Source organism: Cryptomeria japonica, chromosome 8 (genome assembly GCF_030272615.1).
Source record: "Cryptomeria japonica chromosome 8, Sugi_1.0, whole genome shotgun sequence".
Classification (NCBI taxonomy): Eukaryota; Viridiplantae; Streptophyta; class Pinopsida; order Cupressales; family Cupressaceae; genus Cryptomeria; species Cryptomeria japonica.
In genome coordinates, this window is record NC_081412.1 from 439,322,707 (window position 1) to 439,347,197 (window position 24,491).

The following is a 24,491-nucleotide window of genomic DNA, read 5'->3' on the forward strand; positions in this document are numbered from 1 at the left end:
TTGTGGCTAGGGCACACTGTTCTCTAGCCGATTTTTTGAAGATTGTAAATTCGAAGGGTTTTTGCAAGTTTTTTGGGCTTTTTCAGCATTGTCTGTTGAGCGACATGTTTCAAAGAATCGCTGATTTCTTCAGCGTGTTTTCCAGAACGCGTTTTTGCTGGGCGTCACTTTTTTTTGTGGCGGCATAAGATGATTAGATGCGATTTTTCTTTTTTTTTTTTTGGCAGCGGCCGTTTTGGTGTTTTTTTCAGCTCACAACCTCTGTTATTTTTGGCAACGCGACCTGGGTAGTTCGTCTTTATCAACAAGGGCCATTTTTTTGTTCTCCCAAAAGTGCAATTTTTAAGTTTCTCACAGCCACGATTCTCACTCTTTTTTTTCAGCGGCAATTTATTTTCGGATCTATGTTTTGACAACGCGATTCTTTATTTTGCGACTTTCTTGCCTGCGATTTTCGCAGCCCCGTGGTTTATTCGCTATCTGTTTTGACGATATTCAGAAAATCGTGTAATTTTTTTTTCCAATGAACTGCGGATTTGGCGTGACGAGGGTTCGTTTTTTTATTTTTATGATTGGGATTGTCCCCGCGCAACAAGGGTTTTGCTGGTTGTGCCGACACTAAGGGTTTCACTGGATGTACCTACGCCAAGGGCACTAGTTTTTTTTTTGTGATTTCTGGAGTATTTTCCGTGCCGACGTGATTTCAAATAGTTTTGTTTTTGCGCGATTTCTTGTGGCTGAAAATTTTTTAAAAAAAGGATTTTCGTGGTGCGATTTAGGCCCTGTCCTTTCACGATTTTCTCAAATCCTCCTACGCCTAGGGTTTGGAAAGTTTTTTTTACAAACTAAACAAAGAAACTTTTTCTGGGTTGTTCCAGAATTTCATGCCTTGGGTTGTGTGCCAATGTTTCATGCTTTGGGTTTCGTGCTTCGGTTAACGAAATTTGAATATTGTTGCCTTGATCAGATTGATTTAGGCTAGAGCTCTCGTTCTACAGGTCCCAGGGTTTTCACAATTTTTTCCTAAAAAATTGTTTTTTGGTTTTTGTTATCACAAAAGCTCGCACCCTTGCTGAGCTATCAACTCAGCAACCTTGTGAAACATGGAAACAACCCCGAAGTGTGGGACTTTGCGCAAGGGGTTGAATCTCCGGAGAAGGCCGGCTTCCATATCAATCCAAGTGCAAGTGTTGAACCAACTCAACACTTCAAAACTAACTCTTAGGCTTATCCTAACAAATTGCAGAGGTAAAGGGAAGAGAGAAATGCTTGAAATCAAAGGAGGTGATGCACCAAGATAAGAGATTGTTCCTCTCCCCACTCGATATGGCACAAGGAATCAACTGAAATACCCAAGAGATGCACAAATTTTGGTTGCATGAGTGACCCAAACGCATGTATGAAGGTTACAATTAGCTAAGTGTCAAGACGGGAGAAGGATTCCCACAAGTCACACTCAGAAAAACAAGTTAACACAGCATATATGGAGAGAAGAGCCACAAAACATACACTTATGATGAAGGTAAGGAAACATACACAACATGCATAAGTTGAAGGAAGGCAAGAATGTAATTTCAATTCATTCAAAGGGCCAAGGCCAAACTTACAGTTGCAGAAATGCAAAAATAATTACAAGTCTTCAAGAGAAGAGAAAGAGCATAGGAAAGCTCAAGGCAGCAGGGAGAGAACCCTTTACAATGAGGCTTAACAGCCTTTATATAGAAAAATGGTTACAAAAGTGATCATGACCCCTGTATGTTAGTCTGGGAGTGCAGGGAAGAGCATGCACTTGACTTGTACATGCAAGCAACCTAGCCATACCCACAAAAGGCAATTCTAAGAAGGGTGGATTGACTGACCTTTCAAAGTCAGAGTATGCAGACATGACATAAGTCACCACAACAAGCATGGCCTCGTACCTCTCCTGATAGAAATATTGCCAAAAACATTAAATGCACCCCTGTGGCTCCACAAAAGCAAGTGTACAAGTCACAAAAGTCATCAGAGCATTTAAAGCTTTGAGTGTCGATCACAGCATCCGGAAGTGTTGCAAGCCAGAAGGAGTTTGGAAAACTCCAGGGACCTGGGTCACCAAAGTTGGGGAAATTTGGGAACCTGGGAACTTCGAGGTTCCGAAGTTCCGCGGTTGAGGAAGAGAAGACTTAGGAACTTCGAAGACTTGGATCACCGAAGTTGGGGGAACTTCAAAGACCTAGGTCACCAAAGTTGGCGGGGACTTCGGAGACCTGGGTCACCGAAGTTGGGGAAAACTAGCAACTTGGGAACTTCGGGGTTCCGAAGGTCCAGGGTTGAGGAAGAGAAGACTTAGGAACTTGGGAACCTGGGGGTTCCGGAGTTCTGCGATTGAGGAAGAGAAGACTTAGGAACTTGGGAACCTGGGGGTTCCAAAGTTTCGGGGTCAAAGACTTAGGAACTTGGGAACCTGGGGGTTCCAGAGTTCCGGGGTCAAAGACTTAGGAACTTGGGAACTTGGGGGTTCCGGAGTTCTGGGGTTGTGTTGATGTGTATTTTGTACAGGACCAAACACAGAATAAAATACCTAAAGGTACCTTATCCTCTCTTGAACAAAGTTTCCCGACTACTGAAGATCTCGCCGAAGGATCAGTCGGAGTAACTCCAAGGTTCTGATATGTAGGTTCTCTACGTGTGGATAAGCTCTTTGCGGTACGATGTGATTTTGCTGGAATCATAAGGGGACTTACTTTCGACGACCTGAACATCTGATTTGCTTTGGATATTACTGGAACGTGGAATTTCACCGGCCCTTGATTTTGAAAAAAGGAAAAAGGATAAGGGTTGGAACGAGATCTATTTCTAACACTAAGAACGTAAGAGCACTGAACGACCTTTGATGAAATTCTAACTAAGTCTTTTTTTGACATCCTAGAATCATCTCCACAAGATTAGTGCGATCTTCTAAGGAAAGCTTTATGATGTTTAGATCACCGCTACAAGCATGGACACCGTCAGGTTGATGCATATCAATGAAGAAGCGATAATTGAAGTTAAGCTTAAGCTGAATGATTCCAGTTGACTATGCAAGGCAAGTCTGCAATCAACAAACCGCTAGTAGTATGGATATACGAATTTCACCGTTGATCATACAAATTTCTTCCATTCACCTAATAACATGAAATCAAATTTGAGAAGTATAGAGACCATGCAAATTGTTGAATCGACCCATAGAATTCACCATTTCTTCAATGAAGTTTACAAGTCTTTTGCAACAATATCTTGGCAACAATCTTTGCCTTCTCTTTCTACTCTACTCTAACTATTTCCTACTCTCTGACTCTTCCCTATTAGCTAACTATTAACTATTATCCTTTACAAATGAGGAGCCAGGGCTTTATAAAGAAAACCCTTTACAAACAGATGGCTCTGATTGACTTCGAACCAATGGCTAGGATTACAAGATAGAAACCCTAATTAGGGTTTGTTACAACAAACTTCCTTAGCCAATTAGAAAATTACATTCCCAGAGCGAGGACCAATAGGAAGCAAGGGTAGGTACACCGAAGTTTGTGCCGCCTCCAATTAAATTAGGTACATTGAATCTGGTCATGCTGAGGTGGACCAATCCGACCGAAGGAATGATGATTGGGATGCCACCTTGTCTAACGCTTGTGACTTAGTTGATCATTTTCTGTCTCTGACGTGATGAATGATGTACTTCCTTTGCTTGATGAGGCTTCCTTATTGTCAGGGCTTCCTTCTCCAGTAGCATATCTCGCCCTGAAGTGCTAGCAAAGCCTTTCTTTGTCATCTTGCGGTAGAATGAGGTCTTGAGGCTAACTTGAACTCCTTGAACACCCCTAGTCTTCCAATGCTTCAAAGCACCTTGAATCCTCCCTTTGTGCATGTGGAACGTCTTTGATGATGATGGACTAGAAGAGGTCGTCCTTGCCCCGGCCTGGTCTTCTTCCATCTATAAGGGTCAGGAGCAAATTTTGCATTCCTGGCCTAAATTCTTCTCACTTTGTGACCATGCTTGCTTAGATGCATGCCTAAGGATCCCTTTAATCTCAACCAATACCAAGTTTGAGGTAAAATTGGAGCAAGATGGAGTCTTTAAGGATTTCGCTCTGGACCCTCTGGAAGGGTCAGGGGCGAAATTCTTGTTTAGGCTCAAGTTCTATCACTTCTCTACTCCAAAATATCTTTCAACACAAGCATACACTAGTCTTCTCTCCACCAAGGCCTACGAATCCATCTCTTGACCTTCATCATGAGCAAATTAGGTGAAATTGAGAATTTCACTCTGGACCCTTTAGAAAGGTCAGGAGCGAAATTCTTGACTTGCTTGTTTCCCTTCACCTAATTCTACTCTTTTCACTTTTCATACCCGGACTTCCATTTTTGAACCCCTCTCTCAACATGGCAAAACTTGCTTGACCCTCAAAATGGCTAGAAAGGAGAATTTTGCTAAGAATCATGGCTAGGGACAGGACCTATTTAGGATTTCGCCCTGGACCCTTTAGAAGGGTCAGGAGCAAAATCCTTGTCCTAGCTCAAAATCTTGGCCATTGGTGGCCACAATCAATTCAAAGGCATGCCTAGGGGTCCTTCCAAGCTCAATCTACCTTGATCCACACTTAGCTTGACACAAAAATGGAAGGAAAAGAGGGATTTTGGGAATTTCGCTCTGGACCCTTTGGAAGGTTCAGGAGCGAAATTCTAGTTTTGAGCACATTTCTTCATTTTTTCAACCCCAATCCACCTCAAAAGGCAAGGACACATCATCTCACTTCCATACACGCCATAAAAACCAAGGATTTGACCTTCTCCAAGGGAAAAATAGGTGTTTGCAAGAATTTCGCTCTAGACCCTTCTAGGGTCAAGAGCGAAATTCAAGATTTAGGCTTGATTCTTCATTCCCTTCACCCTCATTCACTTACTAAGGCAAAAACATGTTGATTTACTTCCAAATACGCCCAAGGGACTAAGATCTTGGTCCAAACAAGGAAGAAAAGGGTGTCTTCTTGGAATTTCGCTCTGGACCCTTTGGAAGGGTCAGGAGCAAAATTTGCATTTTAGGACAAATTCTATCATGTCTCTCACTTCAACTTACCTCAAAGGTCAAGGAAACGCTGCTCCATTCTTCCCTAAGCTATAAAAACCAAAAGTTTGACTTGATTTGCAAGGGAAATAGGTGATCTTAGGAATTTCACTCTGGACCCTTTGGAAGGGTCAGGAGCGAAATCCTAGTTTTTGCTCAGTTCCTTCAAATTTATTGATCACTAGCAACTCAAAGTCATTCCTAAGGACATATCCAATCCTATCTCACCATGACCCACACTTGACTTGGCACAAAACTGGGAGAAAAGAGTGGTTTTGTGGAATTTCGCTCTAGACCCTTTGGAAGGGTCAGGAGCGAAATTCCTACTCTAGGCTTGACTCTTCATCTTTTGAACTCCAATCTTCTCTGGAAGGCAAAAATACATCACTCTCCACCCAAGGAACAAGGTTTGCAGCCTAAGCAAGGAAGCAAATGAGGTTTATAAAGAATTTCGCTCTGGACCCTTTGGAAGGGTCAGGAGCAAAATTCATCCTTTAGGCAAAATCCTCATCTTTTACTGCCTTCAATCACCCCCCAAGGCAAGAACATACCAATCCACCTTCCAACATGCCTTAGAAACCAACACTTGGCCAAAACTAGGAAGGAAATGAGAGTTATGGGGATTTTCGCTCTGGACCCTTTGGAAGGGTCAGGAGCGAAATCCTCATTCTTGGTTGATTTTCCACTTCATTTATCCAATTCTCTCTCAAACTTGATCAATTTCAAGGTCCATTCATCATAATCAAGGCAATCCACCATCAAACTAGCTCTAGACAAGGCTAGCCTAGGGCCTAAGGCAAAAAAGAAGGTCAAATGGAGGATTTCGTTCTGGACCCTTTGGAAGGGTCAGGGGCAAAATTCTCCTTCCAAGTTGATTTCCATCATTTCATCACCTCAAACCTCCTCTCCAAGCATCCAAGTCTTCCAAACCATGCCTTAGAAGTTCCAAACTTGGTCAAGTTAAAGAGCAAAATAGAGGAAATAGGAATTTCGCTCTGGACCCTTTGGAAGGGTCAGGAGCGAAATCCATGTCTTAGGTCAAAATCTTCATTCCTCAATGCTTTCAATCACTTCCTAAGGCAAGAACATATCAATCTACCCCCACCATGTCCAAGGAACAAGGATGTTAGCCCAAACAAGGGAGAAAATAGTGTCTGGGGAGAATTTCGCTCTGGACCCTTAGGAAGGGGAGCGAAATTCACATTTAGGCTCAAATCTTGACTTCATTTCTCACATTTCTTCATCCAAACAAGTGTTTTGCCCTCAATAATGCCTGGGAATGAGTTAGTTCTAAGTTTGGGTCAAAGTAGAATGTCTTATGGAGAATTTCGCTCCGGACCCTTTGGAAGGGTCAGGGGCGAAATTGAAATTCGCTTTGGACCCTTTGGAAGGGTCAAGAGCGAAATTTGACATTTTGGTCTCTCCGTCAAGATTCATATATGAAATATAACATTTAAGTATAAGACTTATACTTTAAGTTATATTCCATATATACTATATATACTGTCAGGATGTTTGAGAGTGGTTTCAGACCTCCAGGAGTTATAATGCAAGATCTAGTTTTTGGAGGATTCTTCAATTTTCCAGACTTAGTCAAATTTCAGGATCAGGATGATATTCCAGACTTAGCCAAATTTCAGGACATTTGAAGATCAGGTTGACATTCCAGACTTCATCACTCACCAATTTGACTTAAATAAGACCTTCAAAGATGATATTCACTCACCAAGCTTCATTGACTTCCTCAAACTCAAATAAGACACAGCAACAAGAGCAAAACTTGGCCTAAGGGAGACTTTCAAAGAAACCCTAATCTGGAGCACCTGCTGACTCACCCTGACTCAAGGAGAGCCTGCCATCCTAGTGATCCCCTGGTGACACTCAAAATGCAAAGGCTAACAGACAAACCCTAAAAACCTAGAAAGCAAACCCCAAAAAGCAAAAAAGTAGGGGTCCCCATTTGCAATGGGGCGATGTGTGAATACGTCACAACAGGTTGAAGACTTAGAAACTTGGGAACCTAGGGGTTTCGGAGTTCCGGGGATGAGGAAGAGAAGACTTAGGAACTTGAAAACCTGGGGGTTCCAGAGTTTTGGGGTCGAGGACTTCGGAACTTGGGAACCTGGAGGTTCCAGAGTTCCGAGGTCAAGGACTTAGGAACTTGGGAACAACCTAGGGGTTCCAGAGTTCTAGGGTTGAGGAAGAGAAGACTTAGGGAACTTGGGAACTTGGGGGTTCTAGAGTTCCGGGGTCAAGGACTTAGGAACTTGGGAACCTGGGGGCTCCAGAGTTCCAGGGTTGAAGACTTAGGAACTTGGGAACCTGGAGGTTCAGAGGTTGAGGAAGAGAAGACTTAGGAACTTGGGAAACCTGGGGGTTCCAGGGTCAAGGACTTAGGAACTTGGGAACCTGGGGGTTCCAAAGTTCCGAGGTTGAAGACTTAAGAACTTGGGAACCTGGGGGTTCCGGAGTTCCGGCAAGACAACACTTCACACTTCATGACTCCATTGTTTTCTCTTTGATCAACTAAGGCAGCGTTGATCCATAGAACATATCTTTGATCGATTCTCACTGATGGACCAAGGGTGTCATAAAATGACAACAATTTTCACCTTTTTTTCCTCAAAAATTGTTCGCGGGGTTTATAATTTTCCCTTAAAAATTATCTCATCTGTAATCCGCGATTTTCGCATAAGATTTGGTCATCTAGGATTTACCGTTTTTTCCACAAAAACGATGTTTTGTAACCTCAGATTTCTAGGTTTTTACAATTCTTTCTTAAAAAATTGTTTGCTGGTTTTTACAATTGTTTCTTCAAAAAGCATCTGTAACACACAAAGTTCGCGTGGGATTTGTGATTCGTGAAGTTCTCTGGTTTTGATCGATTTTTCTCCTCAAAAATCGTGCTTTGTTGCAGTCAGTTTCGGATCGCACTGTCAGGGCAAACATCTACAACAGTGGTATCTTGCAATCTATTTTGGAGTTGCTGGAGCAAACAGTGCTTGGTACTCTTCTACAAAAGGGTTTGCCGATTTTTCCTCAAAATCATGGTGTCAAGCTTTTGTAACTCGCGTGTGCTAGTTCTATAATTCGCCTGTGAGGGTTACATCGGTCATCCAAAATCAGCTATTCTTGGTCATTAACACTTTGCATATTCTGGGAGGGTCTTCGTAGCAGCATAGTGTCCTTTGTGTTCCATTTATGATCAAAAAACCTACAATGTCTTCTGTCAGGTACTTAGTTGATACAATGACCATTAAGGGAGGGTATTAGAATAATTAATTCTTTTAGTCAGTTACCTTCTATTATGGTTCTATTAATGGTCATTTAGTTAGTCATCAGTCAACTATTGTTTCTTTTATAAGAACACATAGTTTGTTTTTTAGTTTTAAGCTTTTCAGCTTTATTTAGCTTTTTAGTTTTCACTTAAACGACTAGTTCTTAATTTAGAACGCCGACTTGTAAACTCTTTATATACGGTTGTATATCGTTGAATAATTAATCCGATTATTTTGAGCAATCAATTTTTCAAAGCATTGCAACCTGTGACAATATATCATGAATCCACTTGTATTACATGATTACATCAATTACCCATGTAAGGGTCTAGCCCTGAATCATAAGAGCCTGTAGAAATATTGGTCACCATATTAGAAATGGGATTTTCATCATCTTGTGCACCTCTAGGTAGGTATTATTCATGTACTTCTGATGCATTACCTGCACCAGATAGGTGACATCATATACAGGTAATTTAGACTGTCTAATACAAAAATCAGTATCATAGTCAAATTGCAGACAGCCAGCTCCATTTCAGGGTGAAATTTGTCTTCTTCCTATAACTCCTCATATTCAGCTTCCCGTTCTATAGATGCCTCATCCACAACATAAAGCACGAGGTAGGATGCATGTGGTACAGAAGGGAAATTCCTCTTGCAGATTAATATTACAATTTACCTCAATGAATAAAGACTCTCCCTCATCAGACAGGGGATCTGTTCTAACTTCTCCTGCTTCCAGGTTTCTCCAATTCATCCTGATTACATGGTCTATCAACAAGACGTGACTCTTCTGAACTATGCTCTCTAGAACCCAAAGAAAAAAAATCTCTCTCATATCCCACTCAATTTGATAAATCCACTAGGGCCCACATCAATTTGTCTAATTGTTTAACAATAGGATGCACCTTAATAAGATGAACTCCTCAGATGGACCAATCTCCATGTCCACATGCTCCAACCACATCCCAGAAACCATGACATTTTAGTCAACCCTCTATGACATGTATTATACCTCTAAAAGATTTGTAGGATTTTTGTCTCTCGGATGGAAACTGATCCCTGAAGCAAAGGACAATATAGGACCAGGCAAATGAGCTCTTTGGGCCTAAAATATTCTAGGATGTTCATCAAGATTCTCACAAAAAGTTTATTTAACTCTAGGAATGATTCATTGGACCCCTTCTGGAAATTAATGAAATCATAAATGAGAAACTTGTGGTCAATCTTATCTCCATTCTGGGCTATAAATTCTACCAAGTTAAAAGTCATGCTGTCTTTGTGATAAGCTGTTGGTGTGCCCCACATCTCAACTTCCAGTCAAGGGGTTAGCTCCACGGTAGTTTTCAAGCTAATAGATTGGTGGTTAAATTGGCTTCTATACTATTCAAGAGTATAAGTCAAAATTGACTTAAGGATTGAGCCAATCTATGAATTTTTCAACTTTAACTTGGCTAAGCAGTTGCAAGTTCAAGAAAGGAACATCAAGGAGCCATAAGTATAGAGGGAGAAGAGTCAAATTTTTGTGGATCTGAATGTAACTACAGACAAATATATTTTGCATTCATATTTCTATGATATACCCATGGAATTTGAATTTTATTCTAAATTATCCTTTGGCTTTGTTCTAGGATATGTGAAAATGAAGTTCATGAAGTTATGGCACAAGAAAAGAAGGTGATTTCACTGGATGTTAAAAAATGCAAGGATGAAGAATATAAATATGAGCACAAAGAAGAATCTATAGAAAAGCAACAATATCAACAAAAGAAAAATTCAAAGGTGAACAGTAATAGGGCACTGGTAATAAAGAAAACTCAAATGTTTCATGACATCTATTTATGATCCAAAAGAGCACGTTGAAGCCAAGCAAGATGAATATGACATGTTGACATCCATGTTGCCATAATAAGCAACAATCATGGAGGCATGGCCAAAATTATGGGCATACCTGGAAACTAAGGAATAATTAAGGGTATAGTGTAATGTCCCTTGATAAAAAATCCTTATTTTTGCCTTAAATAGATATTCCACACTAACAATAGTATTTGCATAATTAATTACAAATATTAATTTGACTTCAAACTTATAATGTTGATAATTATTAACTTTGAATTTAAAGCTTACTACAAATCTGAAAATATTAAACTTATATTCTGCTCTAATCTTTCCTTCAATCTGCAGCTCCTTTACTTGTATAATTGTCTTGAAATGTTTCCTAAATTTCTTCCTAATGTTAGAGGTTTTCATCCACTAACTTGGCAAGAGAAATTAAGGGTTTTCCTCCTTAAATCTCTGGTCTTTGAGGGATTTCGTCCTCTATTTGCTTAACTGCTTTCTACATTCCATTAGGAATAAAAATCAGGTATAAAACATATTTTCCATGATATCCTTCTCCCTTACTTGGTCTTCTTTAAATGCCCTTTTCCCTTAAGAATCGCAACTATTTGTATGTCTCTTATTAATATAATTCCCCAATATTATTTTACTTAATTCTTCCTGAAAGAAATCATATGACTAAATTCGTCTATTTTATTTTAAATCTTCTTCATTAGTCTTTATGTGTAAGATTTCTTGGGGTTAATCTTATTTTATTTTCGAGGTGGAGATATTACATATAGCTGAAATCAAAAAAGTAATAGCTATGGATATACTCATCATAAAAGGACTCTCAACTACAGGTATACGTGAAATCAAATAGCGGAGAGAAAGCATGACACCATAAAAGAAAATTGCCTGTGAAGATCTCATATTTTTAACTTCCTTAATATTTAGTTGGTTCAAGCAAGAGATATCGAGAGCCACAAATATATGGGCCCTGGGAAGAAGGTTCAAATTTTTTATTTCAAGGTTATCATGAGAAAAGATATTTTGCATTCAGATTTCTACACTATACCTAGGGAGAGTTTGTATGCTGTCCTAAGATATCCTTAAATTGTTCTTGACCATGTATAAAATTTGTTCATTAGATATTGCAAAGGAGGAGGTGCCTTTTGCAAGGTAAAATCATAAAATAAGGATCTGTACAACATCAAAATAAACGAGTGCTTTATCTGGTTAAATCCCAAAAAAAAGGATCTGTACTGCATCAAAATAAGAGCTTCGGGTAGCTCCTTAAATTTTTCTAGCGATTTATCACATAAAACCAAAACCCACTCAGAAAGGAACTGCAATCACATTCAGAATGCTCAAGCTAAAAGATACAAGGATAATATTATCACTGCCTAGCCTTCAAAAGATACAACAAAGCTCAAAATATTGTTCAGAATTGGACCATCCCATCTCACATGCTGGTTCTGAACTACGAAAACACTACTACTGATGTTTATATTTTTTAATTAGAACCTGAGAGACTCTTAGAATCCCCTCCTACCCGACAAAAATATATAAAGATCCTATTTTCACATGCTCCTAGACTTGCCACAATCAAACACTGTTTATTCAAAGGTTCCATAATTTTACTGTATTTCTCCTAAATATAGTAGCAAACTTTCTCATGAATCAATTGTGTTAACTGAAATTTCCTGTATTTCTCCTGTGTAAAGTAACAAACTTTCTGATGAATCAATTGTGTTGACTAGAATTCATATGATGTTTAGGAAATTGATATTACCTTGTACTTTTCCGAAGTCTAGCATGAAAATCTATATACTTGAACACTTACATTCTCACATATACTGCATGTAATCAATTTAATTGAATCCAATCCTCTCGTGCACTGAACTTTCCTATGCATGAATGTAGTAACAGAAAAACATACAAGGAATTGGCAAGATAAGCCACCAAAGCAAACAGAACATCAAGCAAACTGAATTATTCACAGAAAATTTTATAAAGGAAATGTTCTAGGAGCAGAAAATAACCTAATATAATTAATAATCCATAATATTCAATCAAAATCAACTAAATGCAGCTTCACACATAGTTAGGCAATGATTAGGTAACAAGAACCCACCACTGGTGCACCAATTCCATCAGGCCTTGTCTCAATGACATTTCCATGCGAATCAATTCTTTTCTTGATAATATTGTGTTTCTGCAAGTAAGAGATTTACATAAGGTCAAGCAAACTTCTGTTCAGTTTACTCTATGAACTGATAACTCATCTTGATAATACAGGATCAGTGAGAAAAGTCATTCAAATTACTCAATTATGATTTACCATAACATCCTAGTTATTACCAAAATTAGCTTCTCTAATATCCAAATTTGCCAAAATGCTTTGAGATATTTAATATATCTCAATTAGCATAGTAAACTAGTTATTATCAAAATGAGCTTCTGTAATATTCAAATTTGTCAATATAGCTTCAGAAAATTCTCTCTAAAAAATGGTATTTCATAGTAATCTAAAAAAATTACAATTTCATCAAGATGCAACCTACCGATAAAACCCTAATAGAGAGCTTGAGCATTTATATCAGTTTTCTGGATAGAGATACTTGCATGTGTATAAAATATTTAATGGTGCATGTACAACAGATTTCCAGAGACCCCAGGATAAGATATGTCATGATTATATCTATACAATAATGTAGACATTTATATGTATGTGTATGCCTACAGATGCATGTTTGCATGCCTCCCTATTTGTGTGTTCAGTTACATTCTTTTGGTCAATATCTATTAGACCATTCACCAAAAAAAAAAATTTCTTGATTCTATTTGACTTTCTTTCTAATTTATTTTTCATAGGTAACAATATACGACAAATGAGCATAACCAAGCACTATAAAACCATAAACAGAGTGCAACCAACTGAATTGGCTTCTTCACATAATTATGCAAACATTTTATAAAATTCATTTTTCAGCTTTCTTCGTGTATACTGTATAGCATACCAAATTTAATATTGTTCTCTACTCTTATTTTTTCAAGCTATGAAAATCACCATTTTAGGTAACACTAATAAGAATAAAAACAAAAAAATTAGACCATTTACCAATAATTCTGTTTCTTGATTCTATTTCACTATCCTTCTAATTTATTTTCCATAGATAGCACTGTATGACAAATGAGCACAACCAAACATCATAAAAACAAGCACAGAATGCAACCAACTAATTTGGCTTCTTTACACAATCATGCAAATATGTTTATAAAATTCATTTTCAGCTTTAATCTTTCTGTATAGCATTACCAATTTATATATTTTTCTCTAGTTTTTATTTTTTCAGGCAATGAAAATCACCATTTTAAGTCAAACTAAAGAGAATCAAAAGAAAAGAAAAAAGAAACATTCTCGTTTCCAGATGGGAAATCAGAAAAGAATACCTTGTTAGGCAAGAAAAATTTAGAAACACAGGATATTTTTTAAATCATTTATGCAGAAGACCTGAATAAATGACCACAGCTACAATCCTTCCTATAATTTCTAGGATTGTTGGATTTCTATAAGCTATGGTTGCAACTATAGTCTTTTATCCCAGGCATCAACATGATCATCAATTGCTATATGCTAATCTAAAGTTACTACATCGATTATATATGATATTCCATCTTTGCAACTTAAATGCTTTTGTCAATTTGAAGACATGGTTTTTATAATAGCTCAACCCTACAAGTACTTGAGAATTCCATAAGTTATGACAAAGGAGATGCCAACTGCTATTTCAGAGTTCGCATAAGGAAAAAAAAGCATTCAAGTACTTTAATATCTTGCATTTTTTAGGCATGATTCCTCTCGTTCCTTTTCCATTATGTGAAGTAATGCATAAAATGGTTTAAACAATGAAGAAAACACAACAACAAAGAATCTACGAATCACCACATCAAGGTGCTTCTTCTCACTGATGTCCATGGCATCCAGACTAAGAATTGAACAATAATTTATTTTTCACAATATTTGTATGCCCTGCATTTTGATCAGCATGATTTCTCCCATTCTCTCTTATTGTGTGATATCATGTGAACAGAACTCTTAAACACAGAGAAAAGATATCTAGTACTCACCACATCGAGGTGCTGCTCCCCACTGATGTCCATGGCATCCAGACTAAGAATAGAACAGGCCAGTGCTGGGAATGTCACATCAAACTGCAAAACCATAGATATGAAGAATAAATAAGAATCTTGGCTCAGATGATATCTAACTGGATAGTCTTTATAACCAGATATACAAAACTTTTAAACCGTAATTGCACGGTCAGAAAGCTTATAAGAGTCTAATCATGGACTTAAATAGCGCTACAAAATTTATATATTTTTTAATCTATTTCTAACACCAAAATGAAAATGATGTGTGTGCAAAATAACAAAAAGACAACTTCAGACAACACAACTGAAGTATGATGCTATCAAGTTAAGCAATTATCTTAAGCTTAGATCCTACATCTTAAGCAAAGAGTTTGATTAAATACAATTTTTACATGAGCAGAATACAATTTTTACATGCCCAAAATCCACCCACACCTCTATATAAAGCTGTCAAAGCAGGTTAGCTCATCCATTCTACAGAAGACATTTCTGTGGTTGATCCCAAAACTTGACACATTGAAGAGCATTGTTCTACGAGAAGGAAAACTTGATATAGGGAGAAGCTCAACACATAGTTATGTGCCCCATTGTGTGGCAATGTGAGATCAGGAAAACCCAGCAGCATAAGTTCCCGAGGCTCTCATTGCAGGAACAAAGGACAGCAATTCTGCATCAGATGTTCTAGCCAACTCAAGAGATGCCTTGGTGCCAAGTACCAAATCGCTAAGAGTTTTAAATTCCCCAAAAATTGCTCCAGAGAGCAGAAAAGAAAAGGTGAATCACAAAAATGTGTGAAAAAACCTGCAATCTAAGCACCTGAAATATTCTGTTTTGATGAGTCCCACTTGATGACAAATCCTCTTCATTTCTTGGTGGGGGAAGCACTTGTCACATGGAATTTTTATATTCTTGAGACAATCCAGATCTTCTACATTGGACCTTTTGATCCCATACAAGAATTAATTCATCTACTCTTCCCCAACAACTGCACACACGCAATTGTACACAGAGCACGTATAGAGGGAGGTCCCTAGTCACTGCCTCAGAAAAGAAATGAAGAGGAGTGGAGTGTGGAAGCTTAACATCCCTTCACAGAGATTGCTACCATTTTGTAGTAATTGAAAACTAACAGATTACATCTCTCAAATATTGCCCCCTTTTAGTATATATTTATCTAAATTCATTCATGGATAAAGTATATACCACATGTACTATATTAACTCATCTAAGGCCCTCTTTAAGAAGTCCATAACAGCAACTGTGCCACATAAATAGAGGCCATAAATTAAAAAGGTGTTGGCACCTTTTACGTATCGTATTAGCACCACACAGTATTTTTGCATATCAACACTCCATTAACTTGTTTACATATAGCTCTCTCTTTCTATCTCTCTTTGACGGATATTGGATACTGGAGTAAAACAAGTGATATGCAGCAGCATAGCTGATGTGTGTGTTGTTTTGTAACTAGTTTGGAAAATATTTATAATGGATTCAAATTGCCAAAGGCAACATTCGAATCCATTAGGATTAAATAGGGTTGGGCCCTATCTCAATCTAATATGTAAAACAAATAGGGCTGGGCCCTATTCCAATGTTGTTCGGATCATTATAGGGCTGGGCCCTACTTCCCTTATATTCCTAACATATAATGTTCAAAACGCATGGACCTATTTACCAAACATGTGGGCTAACGTGTGGACCCATCCTCATTATGTGGCATGTGAATTAAAGTGAGTTTAGGCGCCAAAATGTATTGGGCCGACCCTATATGCATTCCCTCTACCTTGTATAAATACAGATTCATTTTGGAAGGAAACTATTCAAGCAAGTTCACAAAATACCTTTGCTCCAAAAGTGTGATTTAGATCTGCTCTAGGTGCAAAATCTCCAGCTGTGCAAATTTTCCTTGAAGGTCTGCAAACTCAGTTAGGAGGACAGTGAATTGTCATTGTATGGTGCAAATTACATCTGCTGGGTGAAATCCATCTGCTGTGCATCTATTGTATGAAGACAGTGAACATCATTGATGGGCAGCGCAGCATATCATCATAGAAGCACAGTGAACCATCATCGAAGGAAAGAGAATTCATTGTCTTGTGATTTCCTTGCATCTAAAGGACTGAGATAAGTCGGTTTCTATCTATTGTCCTCTGCTGTTATTGTGCCTTAGTTGGGTTAAGCTTGTAACTATAATTTCTGCCTATTATAATCAGATCTGAAGATCTGTTGTTGCTGGGTTTTTCCTCCAAGGGGGAGGTTTTCCCAGGGTAGTCTTGTGTTGTGTGCATCTCTATTTATGTGCTTTATTTCTGTTACTGTACATTATCTACTTCTGCACCTATATGTTAAGCGATTGCAAATCTGATTACTAAAATCTAACATGGTATCAGAGCCCTAGGTCTGTATAGAGGCTGTAATCAGATTTGTGCTTCCTTCTAACCTGCTGTTCAAAAGTTTAGTCCCCATGGCTTCTTATATCAGGTCTGAAGATAGGTTGGAAGGTCACACAAATTTCTCTTCTTGGAAGATCAGGATCATGATGGCATTGAATGATCTTGCTGAATATGTTAGCAAGAATGCTAAGGAACCCGAGGGTGCAAGTGAGAAAGAAGATTGGAAGAAGAAGGACTTCCAAACTCAAAGGATAATAATAGACTCCGTCCAAAATCATTTGGCGCCATCCATCTCCATGAATAAATCCGCTAAGGAGATGTTCTCTACATTGGAAAAGATGTACGAAGTCAACAATACCAGCTACATCCTTGCTTTAAGGAATCAGCTCTCCTACATCAAATTAGCGAAAGAAGAACCTGTTGCTGCTTACTTCATGAGAATCTCTGAGCTGAGAGATCAGCTTGCCACCGTTGGAAAGAGCATTGAAGACAATGACTTATCTATGACTGCCCTAAATGGTCTTCCTCCCTCTTGGGAACCATTTGTTCAAGGAATCTATGCCAAAGTTGAGCTTTCTAAGTTTGATCAATTAATAGGAGTTTGCATTCAAGAAGAGTCTCGACTGGCTGCGAAAGGAAAAATTAAGAACCCTTATGATGAGCAACATGTCCTCTTGGCTAAGAAGGAAGGCAGCCATTGGAAGAAGAATGATTTCAAGAGAAACAGAGATTTCAGCTCTTCCACCCCTCCTTCAAAGAAAAGACCAAGAGACTTATCCCACATCCGATGATTCTGATGCAACAAGCGTGGCCACTTTGCAAGGGACTGTCAAATTCAGGATGAGCAAGAAGATGCAAACATAAATGAAGTATCAAATCCTCACAATTGTGAAGATTTCCTCCTTTGATCTATTGGTTTGTTGATCCATCCTTTAGTTAAATTTTGTTTTAGATTTAAGATTGGTTCCAACTTTAAGTCAGAAATTTGTTGTGGATTTATCTTCTAGATAGGGTTTTAGAGGGAGTCTCGTGATATACTCTTTATCTCAATAAAATCTTATTGTTGGTTTCTAATCATTGTGATCTTTTGCTCTAATGATGGAATTGATAAATGTGTTACTTGATTATTGCAAATGTTTTCCTTTATTCTATCTTGAAACTAACAAGTGTTCTGGTTATATTCTATGATACACTGGGTGTCTCATCCACCCTCTGCGGAGTGCAAGGTGGCAGTGCTCGCTCACCCTCTGCGGAGTGCAAGGTGGCAGTTCCTTCCACCCTCTGCAGAGTGCAAGGTGGCAGTTATTTCTCACCCTCTGCAGAGTGCAAGGTGAGTTCACCCTCTACAATGTACAAGGTGATAGGTTGTTCTTCTCAGTAAAGAAGCTTATGTATCCTCTGCGGTTGTGCATGATTTATGGTTATATATATCTTTGAGAATTAATTATTGCAGGTGTGCATATGGAAAGGTCTTTGTCATCCTCTGCGGATGTGCATGATGAAAGATCATGGTGTTACATGCAGGTCCCCAAGAAAGTGTAAAGTTATTAAGCGTTGGCTTCATCCTCTGCAAGCATTGCAAGAGAAGATCATGTAAAGGTTCATTGTAATTGCGTATTGATTGTACTATTAGGGCTGGGCCCTAATCTTAAACATTGTAATTATTCATGTCATGATAATGTCCATGAAAATCAGATTATGTAATTATTTTCCTCCCTAGTTAAGAGGGAGTGTTGTTTTGTAACTAGTTTGGAAAATATTTATAATGGATTCGAATTGCCAAAGGCAACATTCGAATCCGTTAGGATTAAATAGGGTTGGGCCCTATCTCAATCTAATATGTAAAACAAATAGGGCTGGGCCCTATTCCAATCTTGTTCGGATCATTATAGGGCTGGGCCCTACTTCCCTTATATTCCTAACATATAATGTTCAAAACGCATGGACCTATTTACCAAACGTGTGGGCTAACGTGTGGACCCATCCTCATTATGTGGCGTGTGAATTAAAGTGAGTTTAAGCGCCAAAATGTATTGGGCCGACCCTATATGCATTCCCTCTACCTTGTATAAATACAGATTCATTTTGGAAGGAAACTATTCAAGCAAGTTCACAAAATACCTCTGCTCCAAAAGTGCGATTCAGATCTGCTCTAGGTGCGAAATCTCCAGCTGTGCAAATTATCCTTGAAGGTCTGCAAACTCAGTTAGGAGGACAGCGAATTGTCATTGTATGGTGCAAATTACATCTGCTGGGTGAAATCCATCTGCTGTGCATCTATTGTATGAAGACAGTGAACATCATTGATGGGCAGCGCAGCATATCATCATAGAAGCACAGTGAACCATCATCGAAGGAAAGCGAATTCATTGTCTTGTGATTTCCTTGCATCTGAAGGACTGAGATAAGTCGGCTTCTATCTATTGTCCTCTGCTGTTATTGTGCCTTAGTTGGGTCAGACTTGTAACTATAATTTCTGCCTATTATAATCAGATCTGAAAATCTGTTGTTGCTGGGTTTTTCCTCCAAGGGGGAGGTTTTCCCAGGGTAGTCTTGTGTTGTGTGCATCTCTATTTATGTGCTTTATTTCTGTTACTGTACATTATCTACTTCTGCACCTATATGTTAAGCGATTGCAAATCTGATTACCAAAATCTAACAGTGTGAATTTATGACTAAGTAGATTTACATTTGGTTTAATAATCAAATTATTTCTATGTTATAACAGTTGTAATTAATTGCTCCCTCCTGTAACACATCTAATTCCAACACTTCAGTGGGTTAACCTCTGTATTTCCAGCCAAACCCAGATCAATACAACTTGGAGTAAAGTTGGACGTTTGATGTATCTGAGATCCAAGCCCTTGTCCATCATCACTTAGCACAATCGGTTGAGAAACAAACTGTGGCCTATTTTTGGGCAAGTTTCAAGAAATATCTTCACAAAAGTTGAGGTTTCATTGCTAAATCTGGATGAGAATCTCATTGCCAATATTCACTTGTGCAGGTCCCCTCCTCTTGCCCGCCACTGGGGAAATAAGTCTGTAGTTGTCTAACCAAGGACCTTCACAATCTGTCTTATAGATTTGGCTAATATATTGGACTCTGTGAAGTTCCAGACCACAATGAATCTACATCCCTTTCCTGCAATTAACTCATAGCTTGATTGTGACGGTTGGAGTTGTTCTTTCAATTGTTTTGTGCCAATTAAATCCCTCTTAATAACTTTCTTTGCTAGGAAATTGCCCGACTCATTTCATCCTTGACCAGTGTTATATATTTTTTAACTTTTAAAATTGGAAATGGCTAGATGGATTTTTGGATTAAATTTTATTTCAACGTTGAGATGCGGGGGTGAGCACAGAGAAGAGAACAAATTTGAAGAATTTTACTCATTGGGGATATTATGAGATTAGAAACTCTATTAATGACTAGTTGTGATGAACCTAACTCTTCGCTAAAAAAACTATTTTGGAGTAAAGACCATTCTTCTTTAAATTATTGGTGCTATGTCTTCATATTCCAAGAATGCAAAAATTTCTCCTGTGGTCTCACATTCAACCCCTGATGCACAAAGATTTTAATTGATTTATATGAACTTGCACAATCAAAATTAGATTTGTGATATCATTTCTGTGGCAGCATGCATACCCCTCACAACTGAATTACAAATCTTGGAGTCTTGTAACAAGAAGGTACCATCCACATCTATGTTGTACATGTTCATGATTAACAATGAGCTACCCTAATTAAGAATTAAGCCTATAAATCTAACATCATAATAGATTTGTAGTATTGGTCAAAAACCTCTATTCCTCCCTTAAGCAATTCTCTGTTTCAGTCTACCCAGAGTTTCTGCCATAGAGATGTTGGAACCTACAATCAAAAGATTGAATGTGTGGCATCCTGACCTAATATGTGAGCATGAAAGAGTAGCTTCAAAAAAATCTAATGCCATGTGACAAATGAGGAATAATCAGTATGCTAACTTCTTCCACAGGAAACGAGGAAAAGACCTGTCAATTAGTAAGTGATTATAGATTCTTGGGCTTGGGACTGAGAAAAAGAACAGTTGATTAACAAGTGATTAATGGATTCTTGGGCATGAGACTACGGAAAAGAACTGTCAATTAGTAAGCAATCAATAGATTCTTGGGCTTGGAGGCAAATTGGACACCTGGATAGACCTGTCCAACCCTAAGCTGCTAATGTGTATTCCATGAGTATTTTACTACTTTCCCGTTGAGGGCTAAGCACATGAAAATTATAATTTGAGAAAAAGATATAGTATCCACTAGCTTTCCTGAATGTCATTCCTGTTTTACTCTTTAGGCATTAAATGATTGATATGCTACATTGTGTATGCATCAGACACTAGAGTCCTCTGACTAGACATGTTCTCACTAAATATTTTGTAAAGGCCTTGACAATTTAAGTTCTCTATTTGATTTTCACACTGCTACAACTAAGTCTGAGATAGTTTCAGATCCCCATATTCCAGGTCATCTTGATGCCTGTAGCAAAAGAAAGTTGAATGCTTTGACTTTAATAAAGCCTTCGTTTTCCTGTTTCTTTTTTTTCAATTCAGCTGCCAAATTGGATGTTTTTTTAATTTTAAACATAACGTAGCTAATACTAAATAGTGTAGGTACAGAGTCCTTAACACATCATCTGTAATGTCCCATTCCTGAACTAAGGATCAGATAATAAATAATAATAAAATTTAAATTTAAAAGAAAATAAAAAAAAAATAATAATATAAATAAGTAATAATAAAGGAGACTGATAAACAAAAGAGAGCGATTAAAACATATTATGGAACCATAGTAGCTATCAATTACAAGGAAGAAGACTTGGAAGAAAATGTTGACGTAATATCCTTACCATGTGTTATCATCAAAGCAATATTTGTATCAACATATCTCAGCGTACTAGGAAAGTCAGCAAAAGATATCAAAATTGGCCATCAAACCAAGGAGAATATTATATCATCAATTAATCATTAAACAATTGGTGGCATCGACATTATAGATATTATGACAGCGATTGGCGAATTCAAACGTAAGGGATAATCCGAAAAGAGGATGTCATGAACATCGGATTCGCAGGAAGTCAATCAATACCCAGTCATCCCCTTGATTCACAACAATAATCTTCTAAGATTTAAGAATTGCAGTCATCAATGAGAGACGAAATATTTAATATTAAACTCATGATTAATAACCTGATCCAGTAAAGCAAGCTAAACGTATGTTAAGATATGTGATTAGTTCATAATGGAAAGTCAGGATCTCTTAATGAAGAGTCGCAACTCTCAAGTTCTCAACGGAAGGACAGAATAAATATAATGCAGATCGAATTCATTCAATCCGGATCATCATGGAATTCGGAGTATGCAGATTCAAGGGGAGGTTATCCACTAGCAGATAGAAGATCAGGTCACATATCCATAGTGAATTCAATCAGAAACAACTATCCATACATCGCATAAGCCATTAAATATGAATATCTGAAACACCGACACTTATAGATCAAACATCTTTATGTCTCATTCCTTTGTGGATCCGCTCACATGGAGCAAGCAGCCTTTGACATTTGGATGTACATTTACCAGTGAAACATATCAGGCACATCACCTATCTGATTTTCTATAAGTCACAAGATAAAAGGGGCAACCATTCATTCCTGAAGGTCGTATAGAATCACTACCTCATCATAGATATCAGACAAGCATTCATAGATTGAAGATCTTATCAGACCAATACAGTATACTATTGCATACATCAACAGTCTTAATCAGAGACAGCAAAACTAAGCAACGTAGTTTACGCTGTCATATCAAAGACAACAGAGATACTCTATCCATACTCAACATTGATTACATTGCACTAATCATAGCAGATACGATATTCATAAGGAATTTGGGATTTGGATAAGAAAGAAGTCCCTTGCAATTGATTTTCAAGTTAATTGTTCCCTTATTCTTGAGTATTAACATAAGGGGGACATTACAAGTGGTATCAGAGCCTGTTCCTGCCAGCCTAAGGGGATTAGTTGATGCAATTAAGTCAGCAAACTTTAAGGGCCCTAGAATGAGAAAAAAAGAAAGCAACAATAGCCATGGAACTTGAGTTTAGAACTTTTATAGAACAAACTACTCAGACACTACAAAACATAACAGCCACCATAAACAATCTTAGATCAAACCAGGGGAATGGAAGGGAAAGGCCCCCTGGTCAATCAGAAAGTGATGGTAGGACCACTCGGTAGTCTACCCCTAGGAGCAATGTACCAACTTTCCTAATTAGAGAAGAACATTCCAGATGTAGGGAAGAGACTCATATCCTGGGCATAAGGGAGCTTGTGGCAGAATACACAAGGTTAGATCCTGAAATCAAAAGAAGTATTCCCTTCTCTGAATTCTGTGAAGCAGATTCAAAAAGAAATATAGGAAAGGTGGGACACAGCCTAACAGGGATATACAAAACAAGGTGGGAAAAATGAATATCCCCAACTTCGATGGTAATGAGAAAATTTCAGCCCACTCATGGATTCAAAAATTAGAAACTTTCCTCACCCTCTGCCCTATGACAGAAAGGGATGCTATAAGATTTGCCATACTACACCTAGAAGGAACAGCACATGAATGGTGGCATCATGGCCTAGTTACACAAGACCATAAAAAGGTTCAAACCTATGGTGACTTCAAGAAAATCAAAAAACTTATTGAAAGATTTGACCACATCCATCCTCAAAAACATTTTAAGGAGCTCACAAGGATAAGACAGAGGAAAACTCTTGAAGAATACATTTCAGAATTCCAAAGGTTAGCCATTATGGTCCCTGGGATATCTGAAGATAGGCTCATCTACCTATTTGTAGAAGGATTATCAGACACCACTCGCGGATTAGTAAGCGCCTTGGATCCTGCTACACTACAAGAAGCGATTCTTAAGGCCACAAGGCTTGACTCCACCCAAACAAAGGAAAGAAGTCACCACAAGAGAGTACCACCAAAAGATAGTCATTTTATTGAGGAAGATGAAGGCAAGAAACCATATCTTTCTTACAATGATCGGATGGAATTAAAAAGGAAAGGTCTTTGCTTTGATTGCAAGAAGGAATGGAGGAAGGGACACATTTGTAAGCAAGATGAAGCCAGCAAGGAAAAGGTGTGCTACAAATGCCAAAACGAATGGAGACATGGGCACATTTGTAATCCGCAGAACCTTAAGCAAAAAGACTTGTGTTACAGATGTAATGAAAGGTGGGAGACGGGACATAAATGTAGGAAGAGAAGCCAAGCCCATAAAATAGAAACCACATCAACTGAAGAAAAAGGTGAACAAAGGGAAAAGACAGGAAACACATGGAGTTTTGTGGAGGAACAAATCTAGTTGTTATAACACCCTTGCATCCACAAGAAATTATTAACCTGGCGGTTTTAAACTTTTTTATTAAACACCACATAGATATGTAACAAGCCCCATATGAACACCATTAAAGAAGAAAGATATTACATATAATTGAATTAATTTTTTGGCCCAAGAGATGGTTCTGGTCCTGGTTGGATGCTCCTCCCTCTTGTGGATAAAGTAAAATGGCCCAAGAGATGGTTCTGGTCCTGGTTGGACGCTCCTGCCTCTTGTGGATAAAGCAAAATGGCCCAAGAGATGGTTCTGGTCCTGGTTGGACGCTCCTGCCTCTTGTGGATAAAGTAAATTGGCACAAGAGATGGTTCTAATCCTGGTTGGACGCTCC

General features: G+C 38.2%; 1 protein-coding gene across 1 annotated transcript in view; it reads right to left on the bottom strand.

Annotated features, from left to right (window-relative positions):
• Nucleotides 1-24,491, bottom strand: part of LOC131052230 (uncharacterized) — a 66,159-nt gene that overhangs the window by 37,871 nt on the left and 3,797 nt on the right. Inside the window, exons 3-4 of the mRNA XM_057986849.2 lie at nt 14,311-14,394; nt 12,314-12,394 (exon numbers count right to left, since the gene is read on the bottom strand). Of these exons, the coding sequence (XP_057842832.1) occupies nt 12,314-12,394; nt 14,311-14,394 (165 nt within the window). The remainder of the gene's footprint in view (nt 1-12,313; nt 12,395-14,310; nt 14,395-24,491) is intronic.